General features: G+C 45.3%; 2 protein-coding genes across 8 annotated transcripts in view; one reads left to right on the top strand and one right to left on the bottom strand.

Annotated features, from left to right (window-relative positions):
- The window catches only part of TTC7A (tetratricopeptide repeat domain 7A), a 184,363-nt gene extending 183,890 nt beyond the window's left edge, over nt 1-473 (bottom strand). For both annotated transcript variants that reach the window (XM_044428394.1, XM_044428395.1), the window contains exon 1: nt 292-473. In XM_044428394.1, coding sequence (XP_044284329.1) covers nt 292-463 — 172 coding nt within the window. In that variant the 5' untranslated portion in view covers nt 464-473. The remainder of the gene's footprint in view (nt 1-291) is intronic.
- MCFD2 (multiple coagulation factor deficiency 2, ER cargo receptor complex subunit) lies at nt 298-19,014 on the top strand. Of its 6 annotated transcripts, XM_044428400.1 has the most exons (5): nt 7,997-8,198; nt 9,307-9,351; nt 12,847-13,002; nt 16,848-17,007; nt 17,598-19,014. In XM_044428400.1, the coding sequence occupies exons 3-5, from the start codon at nt 12,851-12,853 to the stop codon at nt 17,727-17,729; spliced, it is 444 nt and encodes a 147-aa protein (XP_044284335.1). In that variant the 5' UTR covers nt 7,997-8,198; nt 9,307-9,351; nt 12,847-12,850; the 3' UTR covers nt 17,730-19,014. The 6 variants fall into 6 exon arrangements, with proteins under 6 accessions (XP_044284336.1, XP_044284332.1, XP_044284335.1 ...); XM_044428401.1 differs by lacking the exons at nt 7,997-8,198; nt 9,307-9,351 and adding an exon at nt 298-436; XM_044428397.1 differs by lacking the exons at nt 7,997-8,198; nt 9,307-9,351 and adding an exon at nt 719-776.
- The last annotated feature ends 1,025 nt before the right edge of the window (nt 19,015-20,039 follow it).

Here is a 20,039-nt window from a genome sequence, read left to right as displayed (position 1 = left end):
GGCAAGAGGGTAAGAGAGAAATGGCCAGCTGTCGCGGTGAGAAACAGAAATGTATGCTGCTCGCTTGCAGCGGCTGACTTGGTGGTGCAAGGCTAGGAGGAAGGGAGCTCCGGGGAGGACGCGCTAGGGCAGCCAGGAACAGATTTTGCAACCCGCCCGTCCCTGCGCGTTTCACTTGGGGAAAGCAAAGGGCAGAGCCCGGCTAGAGGCAGGCAGGCAGGCGCCGCCGCGCCCGCGTCCACTTCCTAGCGATGGTGAGCCTGAAGCCGGTGCGGGGCAATCGTGGCTTACCGGACTTGAGCGACTCGGAGCCAGCTCCTTTGGCCCCCTTGTGCCGGGGGCTGGACGCCCGCGCCCTCATCTGCTCCACCACCGCGAGCTGCATCTCCCACTGGCAGTCCGCCCGGTACCTCTCGACCGCCTCTTCCATTTTCAGGTGAAAATACAAGCCCTTCGCAGCCATCTTAGCGTGGCTGGGTGTCTCAGCATGCAACAGGGAAGTCCCCGACAGGCGGGCGTACGGGCGGGCGGGCAGCCGCGCGCCTGGGGAACAGCCGGGTTCCCCTCCCCTCCCTGAGCATGTGCAGAATCGCGATTTCCCGCGTGCATGTTGGGAAGTGAAGTTCGGGTAGCTTCAGTCGCCGGCCAGCTGTGCAAGCACACGTGGTCCAGCGGCTGAACCGTGGTCCAGCTGTGGAGAACCATGGACAAGCCATGTCCGGAGCACCACCGGGACAGATGGCTGGTAAAGCTATGACGCGCGAGAGATTGGCAAGGTAGGGGTTAAGAGGGCTCCCCCATTAAAAGGCTGGGGCGGGGGCTCCTCTACAGTCCCAGGCAAGGAAATCTTCCTCCACCCGCCCCCCCCCCCCAGAAAGATTGGCTATGCTGGCTGGAGCTGATGGGGGTTGCTGACCAAAACATCTGGAGGGCCAGAAGCTGCTCACTCTTACTTACTTACTTATTTAAGACATTTGTATGCAGTCCTTTGCGAGAGCCTCAGGACAGCTTACACGAATAAAATTCCAAAATACATAACTCTTGCCCTAAACCCCCAGGTTCCTTCATTTTTCCTCTGCTTGATCTGCCCAGTACCTCCCTTTGAGGGGGTCCTTCCTTCCTCCACCCTGAGCCCCAGAGTCTGAGCTCTGGACACTTGGCATTACTGCCCCCTTAGGCTCACCACAAAGGCCCTCTCTGTGCTGAAGATTCCTAACAAGGCCTTTTCTGGCACCAGGAAGAGGAACTCCCTGTCACAGGAGGTTAGGTTGTTGGCTTCTGTCCAGGTATTCTGTTCTTGTTTGAATACCTTCATTTTTCAGCAAGCTTTTGTTTTTGTTTCTTCTGCTGTATAGGTTTTTTAAAAATCTGGCTTTCTAGTTAGTTAATCCGGTTACCCGTTTTTCTTGGTTTAATTGTGTTGTATATTTCTTCCCCTTCTTGTAGATTTCTCCCATGATGTGACTTTCAGTGTTTGTGTGTCAGGGTGACAAAAAAAATAAAAAAGGCAACTTGCTGTTCCCATTGTTTGCACATCTTTAAGAACTCTACCTGGCTCCTCACCATTAACTTTTTCATTTCACTGAAGGCTAAAGTATATGTGAGAATAGTTGCCTCTGCCCTTCAAGAAAGATCCATAGTACACAGTCAGTGAAGGCACATTGTGATGCCTATCCGAACACAGAATATTATGGACATTCCTGCAATGCCAATCCAATATTCATCTCCCTCTGAGGCCTCCAGGTGCAGGCAGAAAGACAACTCAAAGTCTGCGTATGTGTTTCAGAGAAAGAAGCAAAAGCAAGCAACACGAAATAGCAGCAAAACTTCATCAAGTTCCAGAAAAGTATTTGGTGTATGTTCATTACTGAGTTCTATGTAGTGTGATAGGAATTCAGGCAAATGCATTGTAGCAGTACACATGACTGTAGAAAAGAAAGATGCAGGCAGAGTGAAATATGTTTGTGGAATAAGCCAGGATGTTTTCACTCACGTGGATTAAAATTTTTTGTTTGCTTATTTCAGTCTTTATTGCAGATATGAAACTTAGATTAGCTGGAATGTAAATGGCTCTCCTTCACCTGCTGTCTTGCATTAATCATGATTGCATGGACACTAATATTGCAAGAGAAGCTCAAAGGTACTTTTGAGGTCATGTGAGAAAACAGAGAGTCCACACCATTTCAATTTCAAAACCAAAAGACAACCTTTGCACAGTGGTGTCCGAAACAAGGTGTATCCCTTATGCCCTGTGGAACTACAGGGTTATATTATTCAATGCTTAAAACTTTGAACATGCAAAATGAGGGCCAAAGTATAAGTGATGTTAAATGAATCTTTGAACTTAACAAACATTTTAAAAAAATGCAAGTAGCATTAACCGGGAATATTGATAATTATTGGGAGCCTCGAGAGTATTCTTCTCCTTTCCTGCCACAGTCCTGAGGGAAAACCCTTTCAGAGGTTTGTCCACCAAGTCAATTCCAGGTTAAGGAAGATCTGTCCAAGGTCAGACCAAGGGTCCATCCAGTCCATCTGCCCATGGATCTCACAGGCACAATATGATTATAAAAGTGCCCTCCTGCCCATGTTCCACAGCAACTGCTGTACATAAGCATACTGCCTCTGATACAGGCATAGGGACTAGGAACTATGGATTGCATCTTCCTCCATGAATTTGCCCTTTCCTCTTTGAAAGCCATCCAAAGTGGTGGCCATCGTTCCCTCTGGTGGAAGTGAATTCCATGGTTTGTGCTGTATGAAGCCGTCTTTCCTTTCATCTGTCAAGAATCTCTCACCCATCAGCTTCACGGAATGACCCCAGGTTCTAATACTATGGAGAGGGAGAAACCTGTCTCTTTCACATTATGCATAGTTCTGCTCACCTCTATCATATCTTCCCTTACTTTGCTTGGATCGTTTCTAATCCGGACAGTCGCCATTCTTCAGAGGAAGGATTTTCCCGAGGACCCCAGAAGGAGAAAAATGGATTTATTTCTGGCTCTCTTCCTGCTGCCATTTTGATAATTATCAGCCCTGTGTCGTTACTATTTGCTAAATGCAAACACAAAGAGGTGCTTCAGCTCACCTCATATGTAAGTACTCTTAATTGCTAGGCTGTGTTCGTACATAATGACAAGCCACACTGGAAACTGTACAAGCAGGGCTTGTCATTATGTGCAAACTCAGCACCCATGGGGAAGCGTGCCATGCTTGGTTTCCATGAATCCCCACAGAGAGTCAACAGTTTGTTGTAAGCTTGCCGCAGTTCACCATTGCTTGTGTGAATCCAGTTACAATTTTTTGGGATTTCCACATTTCCACTGCCAAGAGCCCTGGAGGCAGCAGATGCTCCAGCCTCCATTTTCATTGTCCTGTTCTGCCTAGTAACTGCAGAAGCAGCTGCACCTGTGCTCTGATGGGCTGCCTTGTGCCACCTTCTCTCTCTGTCCCAGGGTGCCCAGGTGTAGCTTTGCAGCGTCAGTGGCAGGGGGGCCTCGTGCCAGCCCTTTCCACCCACAGCAACTGTGGAAGCAGCCATGCTTGGCACTCCTGGTTGTGCCGTTTGCTGTACCTGGAAATGGCTGTAAATTTCTTCTGCTTGGGGGGTTGTGTATGGACATCGTCATCAAGGCACTTGCCCCAAGAAGCCCAGTCTCCCTCTCTCCACGCTCCCCAACATGCCTATCTTGTCCCTGGCATACCCAAGGGCTGATCACAACATAGAAACAGAGTGAGTCAGAAGGGGCCTCCCGGGCCATCTAGTCAGACCTCCAGCTCCAGCCGGCTCCGCTCATGACATGCCCACCATGTGCATGTCTAACCTATCCGTGAACATCCTCACCAATGGGGCCTCAGCCACCTCCCATGGAAGCCCATTCCATACCCTTGGGGTGCTGTCGGGAAGTACTTCCTGCATCCAAGTTGCACCTTGGTTCCTTGAGCCTGGCTCCGTTGGAGCATGTCCTGCCCTCCTCTGCAGGGGAGAACAGGTCTTCATGAGCCCCACCGCTGCTCCACCACCATTCCTGCATGACACATTCTTTGCGGCCAGCCAGAAAACTTTTCCAGGCAGATAAAGTCATTCCAGGAGGACACACTCCACCTGTCCCTGGCACAGCCGGCCTGTGCAGGTGCCCTTCGTATGCCTGGCTGCTGGAGGAGGCAGCCCCTGGCAGCACGCTCAGTTCTGCACACAGGTGAGGGTAGAAAGGATGCATATGCAGCGAGGGAGGGAAGACAGGTGTGTGGGTGGGTGTGCTTGCACATTGGTGCAGAGAAGGCAATCCTGCAACGCTCCTCTAGAGCAGTGGTGCTTCTCTAGCACATAGACCCCTGCTTTGTGGAGCAGCAGCAGAAAGTAACACAGGGGGCCGGCTGAGGCCACGTCCAGGGGAGCATATGGGCTGCTGAGGCAGAAGCAGGCCGTGGTGCACCCTGAGGCTGATTCTGAGGCTTGGGTGCTGATGGGAGGCATGGTGTCATTTGGAGGCGAGGTGGAAGAGCACAGAAGCCATGTGTGCGTAGGATCTCCATGAAGATGTAAACCCAGGACACAAGGCGAGATACCGTGCCGTGCAGGAACTGCAGGGCATTTCTTTGTATTATGTGCAAACACAACCCTGGAGTTGGAAGTTCATATTATCCCTCTTTTAATTAAGAACCAAAGCTGGAAGATAAGTAAATTTGCCCACATCGCAGAATAAATTAATGCACAGGACTCCAAAGGTGGCTGGTCCTCTCAGGGTCCACCATCTTATTTCCTCATGCCCTGCCCTGCTGCTTGCCAGATCTGGGACTTATCTAACACAATCAATTAAGTACCATGTAGAAACTTTACCTACACCGATAGCACTAGGTAATGTGAAAGGCTACTCCTAATGATAAAATAGGAGTAAGCATAAAGCAAGCAATACTATGCCTTATTAAGAAGCTTGTTTTTAATTTAGGTATGTATTCCCATATGTATGCGTTATTTTTCAAAAAGTGTTGATTGGCCCAATTAAGCAGGCTTCTCTCGTCTTAAAAAGAATTGTGTAGAATACAGGGCAAACCTAGCTGGATACATGTGCTTACTTTCCAAATTGGTAAATTCTACCTTTCCATTGTTGAATTCTATATAACCTGTGTTTTCCAGATCCTATTCAAGGACAGCCCCTCATACAGCACATTGCAGCAGCCCTAATGAGAGATGCCCAGAGCGTGACTAACTATGCTCAGACTATCTTTGTCTAAGGGATTCTGTAGCTGGTGCAGCAGCCTTGGCTAGCTATTCATCCATTCTTGCTGTTCTGTTACTTTAATTACCCTGGAATGTCCTGCAATTTTAAATTAAATGACTCAATTAATTACCTAGAGGAAGACACACATGGGCAGATGGAGCTCTGATGGACAGGGCTATTCATTTTCTGTAATTATAATTGGATGGAAATAGGAACATGGTATTAATTCAGGAGAATCTCAGCTTTAATTCTGTATTTTCCCTTAAAGCAAATATCTTACTCTAAGGCCAGCAAATAGTCTGAATAGTAGCAGGCACTGCCTGGAAATGGCTCCAGCGTTTAAAAAAAACCTCCCACATACACACAGAGCATCCAACCTTCTTTGAGCTATATTATTCTATTTATGGTACATCCTCCACTTTATCTTTATCTTTGTTCTGATTGTCAAGAAAAATCTAGCATCAAACTGTTTTAAATTTATTTCTTTAGGCATTTCTATACTGTTTGATTAGCATGGCACTCTCAGAATGGTGTACAGGATCCTATTAGAACAGTGTACAATGTAACACTCCATTTAAAAGCAAATTTAAAACACAAGGCCTAATGCTCATCTGCAGGGAAAAAGTTGGCTTTTACAAAGCACACTTGTGCATTTAAATCACAATTCATTTTGGACCTGTTTTCTGCAACGGAAGACAGGCTTCATGAATTTTGTGTTGGAATATAAAAACTCGAGAGGTTGCATCATTGTCCTAATTCTGAATTCCAGTGACACATTTTGCACCACTTCCAACCACTTTTCCTTTTGTTTGTTACGGCTCCTGATAGCACATGTCAGGTTTATCCGTGTTGAACACTGCCCAGGACACTCAGGGCACTGTCCAGTCAGAATGGTTGTAAGCCTCCAAACTCTCTCTCTCGTCCTCCAAAATGCTTCAGACAGCACGTTTTGGCCAACCAAGTGTTTTTTACCTGCTTGCGAGGATAGGCCAAAGCCAAATTAGGATCTGTCATATCCTGGCAGAACCTCACTCCTCCCCATCCACCCCCTAATTGCCCCCCAACATGGGGAGACTTGGAGCTGCAGCTGGCCCTCTGCCTTCCCCCAGGGCCATCCAGGTAGCATCTAGTGATCACTAGATTGTGCCATAATTAATCAGAAAGCGCTAACAATGTAATGGTTGCTTATAGAACCCAAATGACTGAGCCTACGGTCCTTACAGTCCTGGAAAAAAACTTGAAGTGATGTGTCATCTTGTAAACAAAAGGGAGTTAAAGAAAAATATGACCTCAGTACAAGATCAGAAATTATGTGGGAACTGCCAGATTGTATTTAATATTAGTTTCATTAATTTCAAAGGGGCTAGTTGAAGTACAATGAGCACTGAATACAACCAGAATACAATTCTGACATTTCAAATGTGCCACTGAAAGTTTAATGCAATGGACACAGAGTTTCACAGGTTGGTTCCCATTCAGGCTGCAACCAAAGCAGTTTTCTGCATGCTACATGTAAATGTTTGCAATAAAGCAGTATTTTTAACACTGAAAAACATCGTTTACCCTTCAGACCTTTCTCAGGAGGAAATCAAGAGCAAGGCTAATAAAATATACAACACTATTCTTGTATGGCAAATTACATTTATCCAGCCCTCTATGATTTTCATGAACTAAAAGTAGAAAAGATGAAGTTAAGAGAAGGACAGTATTAAACAGGTTAAGGTTCAAGTATGTTGGTGTCTGCCATCCTGAGGCATAGCACTAGTAAAATTCAGACTATAGTTGGAAGTAACTTTCAGTATCATCAGTGATTTAAAAGTACAACCTTTGCACGCAAGCTGTACTGAAAACCATAGGATCTATTTCTATTATTATTATATGATAAAATAGAATTGTTGTTGTTGTTGTGTTGCATTTATATCTTGCCTTTTCTCTCTGGCAAGTAACCCAAAGCAGTTTGCATTATCTGGTCTCCATTTTATCCTGACAACGGCCCTTTGAAGTAGGTTAGGCTTAGGCTGAGCGTGAGGACCTGGCCCAAAGGCACCCAGTGAGCCTGGATCTCGCAGGTTCCCATCCCGACCCGACCCTCTCCCCACCACTCCTTCTCTCCAAAGCGCTTATGGATTGGTGCATGGCTCACAGTCCCATTTTCCTTCCAAACAACTCTTGAGAGCAGTGCTGAGGTCATGAGCATCCCAAAGCCGTGCAGCGAGGCTCAAGACTGAGAGGGTGGCCTGGGACACGCAAGTCCCAAGAATCGCTCAGGATGCGACCCCTTCTTCTGTGTAGGATTGCATAGGATTGCGCCTTCAAAGAAAGGTGGTTTTGAGGATACGAGCCTCATTCACACGCAGGCAGCAGCGTGGAGGACCTCGAAGCGGTTCTCGGTTGTGGGGACGGGGCGTGGGCTGACCCAGAGTCGTCAGCATCACACCCAATCACGCCATTCAAACTAACGACCACCGCCCAGAAATCACTTCGCTGCCAGCCCTTACAGTGATTCGCTAGCTCTGTTGGGTAGCTAACGATTGACAGGGAGCGGGCCCTATCAGCGTGAGCGGAAGGAGGGCAGGAGGCTGCTCTCCCCAGCTCCGTTAGGAGGGGGATGAGGCCACGTCATGAGCGGAGAAGAGGCGTGGCAGTTCAGCAGCACACTTCCTCCCCTCTCCGGCCGTGGTGTTCTTCCCCGACTTGTTAAACAGTAGATGTCCCAAGCGGCCAGCCAATAGCCGAGGAGGGGGGCGTGGCAAGGGGCACGCGCGGAAGGTTCAGAGGTGACCGGGCGATAAGGGGTGTGGAAGGTGGCCGAGTAGGTCCAATACTCTGCACGATTCCCTCTTGCTGAGGGGCGTCGTTATCTTGGCAGCCGCCGCCGCCGCCGCCGCGGGTACAGTCGGGGGCTGGCGAGGCGCCCCGGCGGTTCGGGGCGAGCACCTCCGGTTTGCCAAGAGAGGGCGCCTGCCGCCCCTGAAGGTACGTGTCGTGCTTCCCTCCAGATCTCCTCTCCCTCATCCCCTCCTTGCTGCCTGGTTGCCTGCCCAGCAGGGGCTCCTCGCTGCGGTGTGGCTGAGCAGAGCGACGTTATTGGAGGGAGCCGGTGTGGTCCGCGGGCCCTTTTTGGACTGGGGGTCTGGAGATCTGGGTTCCAGGCCCCGCTCGGCCATGCGCCTCCCTGAGTGAAGTGACATTGGGCCAGTCACTGATTCCCACCCTGACCTACCTCGCAGGCTTGTTGGGAGGATAACCTAAACCGTGTGGGTTCCTCGCAGGAGCCAAATATACAGATAAGTTGCCAATCCCTATACCCATTTGATTGAACTCGAGTGGAATGAGTAGACATGTCCAGGACTGTGCTGCTATTACAGGGTTGCACCGAGATTTAGCCGGACTTTGGGTAGACCCTTTGCGGTCGGTGAGACTTAGTGATGACTCAGAAGTTTCACTTAATTTGAATGGGTCTGCTTTGACTATGAATAAATCTGCGTCCCAACCAATATTTCAACTGCTGTGCATAGATTTAGATGGATATCATTATATTTAAGGATGCAAACCATGAACAATAGGACAAATATTTTGAATTTTGGAGTGTTTGCATCAAAACACTTCTGATACATTAAAAGTGCAGTCCTATGCATTCTTAAAGAGAGAGAAGCTGGCTGCGGAATGCTGGATTGGTAGGGGGTTTTTTTAGCCTGTGTAGGATTGTGCACTTAAACCTTCTTGTTAAAACCCGTAAGCAAATTTACCCACATTTTAAAGATTGTCTTGTTATAATGCTTTTTCTTAAGATACTGTAAGCTCCCTCAAGTGTGTGGGCCTTCTGAAATTGTGGGGCTTAAATTTTGATAGATATTTTAAAATTGAGCTGGGATTGTATTAAGGAAGATTGAAATAAAAGCAAATATGTTTTCTTACTAGTTTTAGAGGGCGTCTCCCCTTTAACTTTATATTATATGGGTATATTGTGTTGTCTTTTGGCTGCAATAGTAAGCTGTGTTGATTCTATCAGTAAAAAGCAGGCTAGAAACGAAATAAAAGTTCCACTCTTACAAGTAGACTAAAAATAATTATCTTAAAATAGGGGAGCGATCCTACATGGCTTGCTGAAGGGTTCCTGAGAGTTGTGGTAGGTATTACATCTAAACAGATATAGATCTCAATCTAAATAATATGATTTTGGGCACAATCCAGTGCCCCCAGACTATATGCACTTAACCCTCTGAACTTAGAAACTTGCGTGAATCCCATGACTGCTGCCACACCTCACCCTGTGCATTTTCTCTAGGCAGTCATTTCTCACTATCTAGACGAAGCAACAGGGAGGAAGGCAGCTGGAACAACAATAGGGATTGGTATAATGGGCAGCACTAGCCTCCCCCCCCCCCGCCTCCCAGCACATGCTCCCCCGCCTGCAGGTGCATTTGCAGTTTGGTGAGGCAACTCGTGTGGTTCTTTCCATACTAGCAATGAAGAGGGCAGGGGCTTGGTTGTCAGAGTCCCAGCACTGAGGTTGCAGGGTCTCAGTACTAGAACTCTGAAAAATTCTCATGTCTTCCAGATGATGTTGGGGGGCCACGCGATTGTGCCCTTAGGGTTCATAAAAATAAGTGAGAGAATTGTTTGTTTGTTTATTTATTTATTTATTTATTAAAACATTTCTATGCCGCCCCATTCGCTGAAGCCTCGGGGCGGCTCACAACATAATATAATACAAAAATAACAATATAAAACTAAAAATATAAAATAAATAACAATATAAAAGAGGTTTGTCAATATGTATTGCAAAATCATCTTTCATACCTGCTTTCATATATTAGCCAAATAGTTAGACGGAATTTTATTGAAGAAAACACAATGTGATTTAAGTCCAAAACCATTTGAAGTGGGTGTTCGTTACTTTTTCTTATTTAATATTATGTTACCATTCTAGCTCTTCATAAGATCAGTGCTTGGGCATGTTAGCCAGCCAAAGCTGGAGGGAGGATGCAGGGTTGGTTATAAGCAATTTATGGTTGATAACATTCTGAAGAAGTATGAAACAATATGGTAGAAAGTAAAATAAGCTGATGAGGAGCGTTTACCCTTGGAAGTGAGGCCAGTGAACAAATAGTTTTCAGAAGTTTGCAATTGTGCTTCCAGGTCTAAAGGTTTATTGACAAGCCTTGCAAAATGACAACTCTGGGTTTGAATAATTGAGAAATACTAGTAGTCCTGAGATTTGGCATGCCTTTATCACTTGTCACATGTTGGGTCTTTCCCACCAACTTTTACACAACCTTTTATGTCCTCTCTATTAAAGTGTTTAGACATTTAGCATTCACCATACCTACTAGCCAGTTTTGAGGCCCATTTCTGAATGAGCATAAATCGAGGTATATTTTGCTCAAATATGAATGGCTGAAGTAATACTGGTGAGCTCCTTATTGAGCGTGAAGCCATATGCAGCAGGAGCCCTTCACATAACGAGAATAAATTGGGCACCTTTCATTGAAACTCAGTTTGGGTATTGGAAAACAAAAAAGTAAGAGGCAGAGGAGATCTTTCATATTTGAAAGACTGGTTTGCTACACCTGTTTTTTGCTTACTTTTATATTTCTTTTATGTATTTAACTATTAGCTTTTCATGGTGGATTTGAAGAGGAAGGAAAGCCTGGCCTTGAGTGTGATGTTGTAATACCAGCTAAATGCACATGTTGATCTTTTATTCATACGCTGTCATTGAGTAATCTTTTTCCACTTAACCTTGGCTGATGTGCTTCAGGATAATTGGTGGTTATTAATAAGAGCAATATTTAGAGTCAGGGAAAAAGAACACCTGTAGGCTCACTGTTAAGAGATTAACTGCAATTTAAAGGCCAAATCTGCCCTGGACTTGCCAGCATACCCTCGTCAGCATGAGCAGAAATAGTGGTTAGCCAGCTGGCTTTAATGCTTCTATAAATGTTTGCCGAAGATGCAGTCATCAATTTATACTGCTGAACAATTTCTAATTGCCATCTTTCACTAAAACTCAGTTTGGGTATTGGAAAACAAAAATGCAAGAGCCAGAAGAGAAAAGACCTTTCATATTTGACATGCTGTTTTGCTACCAACATCGTTTTTTATTTTTGTATTTCTTTTTATGTATTTATGTAAGTTAACTAATAGTTATTTATTAACTTCTAATGGTTGCTTGGTAAAAACAGGAGGGATGGAGTGTTCTGTCCCTTCCAGCATAGAAACCAATTAGAAACCCCTCCTCCACATTCTCCTTGTTCAGCCCCCAGCAGGGTAATTTTTAAAAAGTTAGCAGGCTGTAATTGCATATAACACTGGATGAACTGCAAGGCCCGCCTTCTCCCATACCAGCCTGTCCAAAGTCTGAGATCATCAACAAAGGCTCTTCTTAGCTGTCTGCAACCAGGCGCACTTAGGCTGGTGAGTACAGGGCATTTTCACTGGTGGCCTCGTGCTTGTGGGATCATCCTGCACCTGAGGTTCTTCAGGCTGCTGCTCTGTAGGTCTCCACAAAGGTTCTGAAGAGCTACTTGTTTTTGCCGGCCTTTTTATTATCTCGAGATGATCATTTTCATGGGTGTCATTTGTTTTAGTAGTATTTTATAATATTCTTATTTTTAATGTATTGCCTATTTGTATACTTTTGTATTGAGTTTTATTTTGAATGCCACCTTGAAAGGGTTCCACCCTTAATGGTGGCCTAACTTTTTAAATAAATTTTAAAAAATGCATTCCTATTGCCTTGACAAAGAAGGCCAGCACCTCTTGTTTTGTTGTGCTGCAGCAACGCAACTGCCGTAACATCCCGGAATGGTAAGCGTTGCGCAGGGTGTGCATTTCCCCATTGTTAGTGGTACAGTCACTAGGTCTGAGCAACCCCTGGGTTGCCATGACCAAGCAGGAGCAAGCGAATTGGTTCCTGGCTACTTGCCACCCAAGGGTGCCTCATCCCTGCATTGTTTATCCTGATGTCTGAACCCAAAACTTTGGATTATGAGGTATTCCAGAGATTGAACCGTGGGCTGTTTATCACAGCAGGGGTGGTCATCCAGGAACCAGCATGCTTACTTGATTGTTGCAGAAATGGTGGGGTTTATGCTAAATTATTTGTTGGACAATCCCTTTGGGATACCCATAATCCTCCAGATTCAGAGGATGACAGGAGTCCTATGCAGAGCAGAAGGGAGTGACCTTCTCTTCTGCACTCCTCCTGCCCTGCAAGGCAGTTAGATGGCCTATTTTGGCTGCCTAAGTGCCTCACTTCAGTGTGTAAAGGAAGGAGACGGGGTGTTGGCAAGGTACTGTAGTGGTGGTTGTGTCCTCACCCCCAAGACTGCCTAAACAAGCCCTCCTCTGAGCTTGTGCTTGCGACCGCAAAGAAGCAACAGGTGTGGTTCTCTCTGCTTTAAGTTTCTGAGCTTGACGCTAGGACTCCAAAATCCTATGGCCATTGAAATGCTGCCTAGCAGACACACAAGGACATTGTTGGTCCCCATTCCAGTGTTGCTTTATAAATACATGAAAGAAGACTTTTCTTTCATGTGGTCTTTACCCCATTAGAGATGTCTTGTATTTTAAATATATGATTTTATCTATAATTGTTTGTCTGTTGGTTTCTCTCTAGGAGCATGGCTATAATAACACATCTGAGGATCTGTAGGACATATTTTCTCTGCTGCCTTGTCCTTGCATCCTCGGTTGTCTCTTCTGCAGAGGAGCATGCAGGTGGGAGTCATCACTCCAACGCACACCTTGATAAGAAAATGGTGCAAGATAAGGAGTATGTATGCCGTGCATTTGCTGTTTGCAATGTTTATGAATTGCTTATGTTACAAAAATGCAAGTGATATACAAGTATACAGTATAAGATCATAATTAAATATTGTATAGTATTACTGTATGCAGAAGAAAATAATTCCTTTCTGCACCTGCTTGTTAGAAAAAGGATGCTTTCAGTGGGTACCAGAAACACGGGTTCATGCATCTCCTATTTATTTATTTATTTATTTAAAACATTTGTATGCTGCCCAATTGTGCCACAGCACCTCTGGGTGGCTCACAATCACAACATAAAACATAATAAGAACCAACTACCACATATTAAAAATATGATATCGATAAAATATGGGCAAAAATACTAGAGAAAGGTCAAATGGCATTCACTATTAAAATATTTTTTAAAAAAGAAAGGTATTTTCCTGGTGGCAAAAAGAATATAGGGAAGGCACCAGGCGAATCTCCTTGGGGAGAGCATTCCAGATATGGGGAGCAGCTGCAGAAAAGGCCCTTCTCCTAGCAGCCACCCCTTCACCTTCTTAAGGGATGGCTCACACAGGAGGGTCCCCGGCGTAGATCTCAGGTCGGGTAGGCACATACGGGTGCAGGCGCTCCTTCAGATAACCAGGGCATAAGCCATTTAGGGCTGGCTTTATATGTCAGCTCAAGCACCTTGAATTCTACGTGGGCCACAATTGGTAACCAGTTGAGATCTTTCAGGATGGGTGTTATGTGGACTGCTCTAGGGGCTCCCATCACCAACCGAGAGACCCTATTCTGTACCAGTTGTAATTGCTGGATCATCTTTAAGCGCAGTCCCATGTAGAATGCACTGCAGTAATCTGTTTTGGATGCTACGAGTGCATGGGTTACTGTTTTCAGGCTCTGTCAGTCCAGGTGGGGACGAAGCTGGTATATCCTCCGTAGCTGGAGGAAAACACCCCTGGTCACTGAGCTCACCTCATGTTCCAGGGACAAACCTGGGTCCAGGAGCACCCCTTGACTACAGACCCTGTCCCTTAGGGGGAGTGCGACCCCATCAAGGACAGAGCAGTGCCCCTTCAACTTGTCAGATGACCGCCCCCCCCCCCTACTAGCAGCACCTCCATCTTGTCAGGATTGAGCCTCAGTTTAACCTCATCCAATCCATTATCAAGCTCAGACCCCAGTTCAGGATGGCGACAGCCTCACCTGGATGAGATTGAAAGAGAGGTAAAGCTGAGTCCTCAGCCCAAACCTCTGCATGACCTCTCCCAGCAGCTTCACACGCATGTTAAAGAGCATGGGGGACAGCACTGAGCCCTTCAGTTCCCCATGACCACCACCACCACGGTGCAGAGCAACTGTCCCCCAGGACTACTTTCTGGATCTGGCCAGCCAGGTAGGAGTGGACCCACCAGAAAGCAGTGCCTCCAACCCCAACCTGTCCAGAAAGACACCATGGTTGATGGTGTTGAAGGCCACCGAGAGGTCGTGAAGAACCAACAGGGTCGCAAACCCCTGTCCCGCTTCCTGCGCAGGTCATTATTCAAAGTGACCAAGGCTGTCTCCATTCCAAACCCAGGCCTAAAGCCCGACTGAAATGAATCCAGGTAATCTGTGTCCTCCAAGAGTGCCTGCAGCTGCCTGGCCACCACCTGCTCTGACACCTTCCCCAAAAAGGGGAGATTAACAATGGGCCCGTAGTTATCCAGTAACCTTGGATCCAGGCCTGGCCTTCTTAGGCGTGGTCTCACTACTGCCTCCTTTAGTAGGGCAGGGACCACTCCCCCTCTTAATGAGGCATTGACAGCCTCCTGCACCCAGGAACAAACCCCTTCAACCAGGATGGGCACCAGGTAGTGTTAGTGGGTTCCCGAGAGTGGGCACGAGGAAGTTAAAAACCCTCTGACCCTTTGAAAATGTTGGGTTTGACCTCCTCCTTTTTCTGACGCCTGTCAAAGTGGTGCAGATTAAGTATGGACAGCCTGTGAGCTGCACAACTACATTTGGCTCTCTAATGTCCACAGAACACATACTCACTGATTCTTCTAATCAGGGGTAGAACTCAGGATCGTCCACTGAAATGGGCTGGATTGTACTTAAAGGAGGTACTTACTTCATGGAGGACTAGTGCATATACTGGTATATAAGGTGACTCGCATATAAGACAAGGGTGATATTTTGGACTGTTTTTCTGGTGTTTGGCATGTAAGAAGACCCCCCATTTTTGTGTTGCTATTTTCAGTTTCAGGGGGCTCCTATACACCAGTATTTACAGGTATTTGTCCGCTTGAAAGGTTCTAGACTCTTGTAATGTGGTGTTGCCATATTCTAGTAGCTCTGTTCCCACTCTGATTTCATGCAAGGTTTTGTAAAGTTGCAGGGCAGTGGCAGCCTGCAGGGGGGCTGGCTGGTGCCAGTGTTGCGGACAGGCGAGAGGGAGGCGGCCCGCCTGGGCAGGGCTGTGCCTTTGCACAGACAGCCACATGGAGAACACTCCCCTTCCCAGCGGCCGCTGCCACGGCCGGCATGGAATGGTGTGCTGCCTCCCCCGGTGAGGGTGGGGTGGGCACCAGCCTTGGGACCAGCCTTGCAGCTGTGCACAGAGCTTCCAGTGCAGGATGAGCTCCCCTGGTACCAGTAAGATTCTTTTTTTTATGATTGTTAATAAAAATGAGCTTGTAAAGACAATTGTCGTTCTTATCTATCCCATTAAAAAAACAATGAATGTAATACGATGAACATTTTTCACCTGGTGTGTAAGACAACCCCCAATTTCTGCCTCCTTATTTCCAGTTTCAAGGGGCATCTTATATGCCAGGACATAGGGTAATCATCAGTGGCGGTAGCGATGATAGCCAGTTTCCACTTTTGTGGTCAGCAGCTGTAGTTTGCTGAATACCAAAGGCTGGGAAAAATGCAGGAGGACTGATGCTTCTGCTCCCAGCTTGTGAGCTGCTTCAGAACATCTGCTCTGGGGAGAATTTAGTGTTGCATTTGCCATAGCAGTGAGCAAGTTCTTACATCTGGAATAATAATATCCAGATGAAAACGCACCCAGGCCTCTTGGGTTGGGGGTGGATTTTTTCCTAGATTATTTTCCACCATTATTGCCTCTGAACCTGCCCAGGAAGTTCTCTGTCCTGGCTTTAGGGGGGACTAAACTGTTCTGCTCCTTCTGGAAGTACAAAGGCCCTGGCAGTTCAAGGAGAGACCCTGACATGTAAACGGCTCCATCAGGAAGCGGTGTCTGAACCAGCAGGGAGAGAGTTAAGCTCCTCCTTTCCATGGTCCCAAGGATGTGCCAACTTCCCCTGTGGCTGCTGCTTATGTAACACAAATGTGCACACTGTCTGCGTCCGAGCAATTCGTGGTGGTGTCTGATTGGCTCCTTGCAGCAGCACGAGGAGCCGGTGTGCGGAGTGGAGTTGTGGGGAGTGGAGTCATTGCACCAACCCTGCTGAAACTGCACTGACTTTTCCCTCACCCCTTTTCCCGGTTGTGCCATGTCCATTCAGTCCATTATTGGCCCGTGAGTAGGGACTGTTCAGTCTGTACTGATTCTGCGTAAGCTGCTCTGGCTGCAGGGTAGGGCAAAAATATTTTAAGTGGTTAGAAATACAGTTTATTTATGTATTATTTATTTATTTAGGAGACTTCTATGCCGCCCCATTTGCCGAAGCGTCGGGGTGGCTCACAACCATAAATAAACTTCAAAAAAAAATAATATAAATTAACAATATAAATTATAAATAATTATATTTATTTAAATATACATTAAGTCGCCCTTAATGTATTATGTATTCATTTAAAACCACATCATGTGGGGTTGAGTGTTTTGAAGAGTGTGCCATTCTTTTTCTGTAGCCACATCATGGAACATTTAGAAGGTGTCATTGACAAGCCAGAATCCGAGATGTCGCCACAAGAGCTGCAGCTTCATTACTTCAAAATGCACGATTACGACGGCAATAACTTGCTTGACGGACTAGAGCTTGCCACTGCAATAACACACGTGCATAAAGAGGTGGGTGCTGCCTGTTTTGTATGATTGCCTGTAGCGTTTTGCATTTTACAGTGTTTTACAGTGCTAGTCACACCAAAAACTATCATTTTAGGATCGGTTCTCCAGAACAAACCACCCTAAACTGAACTCTACATAACCTGCACATTTCTGGTCTGTGTGGAGAGGGTTTGAGAGGAGGAGTTCATACCAACAGTGGTGCATCGTGGCTTTTTAGTCCGGATCTGCTTGGCCCACTTAACTTTTTCTGCCCTTCATTATCTGTTTTCTAGCAAAGAATGGTATCCAATCAGACATTGCCACTACAATAAGCCACATTGTACTAGTGTAGCAGTCCTTGACAGCCTTAGCGGGTGCAATAGGTTTTCCAGGAATTTCCTTCACACCCACTGAGGCTATCGGCATGATGCTAGTGGTCCCTCATGGTAACACAACTGAATTTACATGAGCGGTACTGTCCAGCTGGATACTCCCAAAGTTAATGCACTCCTAAAGCAACCATCAAGAACAAAATATTGTAAGCGGTATTCTAATTTCCATGCTTTCCGAAGCCTGCTGCTTTACTGAAATCCACCCGTCCTTTTTCACTGCAGGAAGGTGGTGAACACACTCAGCTGATGAAAGAAGATGAGCTCATTAGCTTGATAGATGGAGTCTTGCGAGATGATGATAAGAATAACGATGGATACATTGATTATGCTGAGTTTGCCAAGTCACTGGAATAATATTTTAGTTTATATTTTAGTTCATATGACCCAGTACAATGTGATTCTTTACTCCATTGGTCTGTCTGTTCTACCTTTTGGTTTGCAAAATTGGTAAGGAAATGTATCAGTCAGAAAGCTGCACTTTTATTTCCTAAAAGTTGAGGAGCAAAGGTGGTTATACTGAGAGCTGTTACTTGATGTGATCTTGCTGGCTAACAATGTTGAGTAATGCTGTACATTGTCCCATTAATTATCTAACGGTTGGTGCAAAGTCTTGTTTCAAAGGCTGTTGTCAAAGTCTTTCAACACAGAATAACATTTGGAAAATTCCCATAAACATTATGTATAATGTTTGCAGCCTGTCACAGTGGGTCATTTCATGCTTATGCTAACTCATGTTTTTTAGTTCACCACTCAGTGTTTCTCAAAAAATAGGGACACTCCAGGAAAACGTAAGTATTCTCAAGATCTATTGATGTCAGTGAGATAGTGATGTGTTTAAGTATATAATTCAGCAACACACTCAAGAGGTCCCCCTCAATAGAAATGGGTACCATTGCCCTGTAAATCTCAGTTAAAACTGATGTGATTTAAAAACAGTGTGGCTGCAACTGTACCCTAACATTTCAATTCATGCTTATCAGTGTTGCTGCTTTCTCTGCCCTTTGGTTGTTTACTAGGTTTTGCGCTGTCCTAAATTATCCTTTCAAAGTAACTTTTCAAAGTATATAAACCTATATACTTTGTGTGTACATGCATGAGGGAGATCATCAATACAGTATTTTTCTTCAAAATTCATTTTCAGATAGTTGTTAATTATTCTCTTTATTAAAGCCCTTTACCAATAACTGTTCCTACATTAGCTAATAGCATTTATAGTAAAATGATGCCTTGTCAAGGTTTATACCAATGTACCTTGTCATGAATATATAGTATTAGCTAGGAAGTTATTTTTTGTTTTTTCTAGAAACAACTCTTCAAAAAGTGTTTTAAATACTTGAATAGGCTGCTAATTTAAAATTGTGGTTCTAGAATTATACACAGGTTTTGGTTCCACATTGAACAGTCTTTTTGCAGATTGAAAGTATTTGTAACAGTCTTGATGTTTGCCCTATTGTATAAACCAGATTGGAAAGTGTACTATTATTCAGTAAAAAGCACTATATTCACAAGAAACAAAAACCTCAGAATGTCCTGTGTAAATTATAGAGACCTATTTTCTGTATAAAAATATTCTTATATGAAGTGCATTTGTAAAAACAAGCATCCTTTGTTAATTGTGTAATAAAAAGCACTTGTACTATATTGTTGTAATATCTGAATTATTGGACAGACTTTTAAAATAGTAGTTTATGCTAAACAGAACACAGTACGATCAGATGCTGCAAGTTACTCCTCAAATTCAGGAAAATAAAGTCATGAATATTTTTTTCTGCAAGAAAGAGAAGAACATTTTGTGTCATTTTACAATAATGCACCTATTCGCTCTTGGGACCCACTGATTTAGGGTATGATCGGCTTCCCCACATAGCTGCTTCACACAATGCTTATTTGGCACGTTGCATCCAGGGCGAAAATGTCGTAAAAGCCCACCATAGTGTGATTTATCCATGGGGGCTGTCACACTGTGCCATGTGGGGAGGTGCCTGGGAACTAGGCAAGCCGCACCTTAACATTAAAACAAGCCCTGGGTTATTTGAGAGCTGTCTGACTTACCCAACCCCTGCAGTGTGGGCTTGTGGGACACAGCATGCCAGCTGCCATATAAAAATGCCAGCTGTGAGTAGCTGGTGTCCCATGATAGTCCTCACAGCTCAGCCAAGACCCTGGGCTTGCATGGGGCGAAAACCCGCTCAAGCTGGGGAGAGGACGTTATTTGGCTATTCTCTGCATTGTTGTTTTTCAGGATCCTTCCCAACTCCCCTATCCAGATTCCCTAAATGCTAATAATTGCACTTTGGATGAGACCCTGGGAATGGAGCTCTCCAGTTTTCAAGTTTCTTCATTTAAACAGGCATGAGGAAAGTGTTCTGCCAAGGCTCACATTCCTTCAGGGGAAATCTAGGTGGAGATGCTGCCAAACCCTGCAGGAGGAGGAGCACCCCAGAACAGCTTTGCCAGGGTGCAAACTGATCGCTTGCAGAGGGTTCTTGAAATCGGTCAAGAGTTGTCCAAGCATGATTACTGGTAATGTTAGTATTCCTGAAAAAAAGTGCAAATATCCTTCTAAATTTGATTTAATAAAGGATGCACAACCATGACAACACAGAAAAAGAATGAAGTAAAGCTCTTTAAAACCAGATTTTGTTAAGCTTACACAGAATATCA

The sequence above is a fragment of the Varanus komodoensis genome, unplaced genomic scaffold, assembly GCF_004798865.1.
Source record: "Varanus komodoensis strain SLA01 unplaced genomic scaffold, ASM479886v1 scaffold2, whole genome shotgun sequence".
Taxonomy (NCBI): domain Eukaryota; kingdom Metazoa; phylum Chordata; class Lepidosauria; order Squamata; family Varanidae; genus Varanus; species Varanus komodoensis.
The sequence above is the reverse complement of the archived record's forward strand: the minus strand, read 5'-3'. Positions and strand labels throughout refer to the sequence as shown.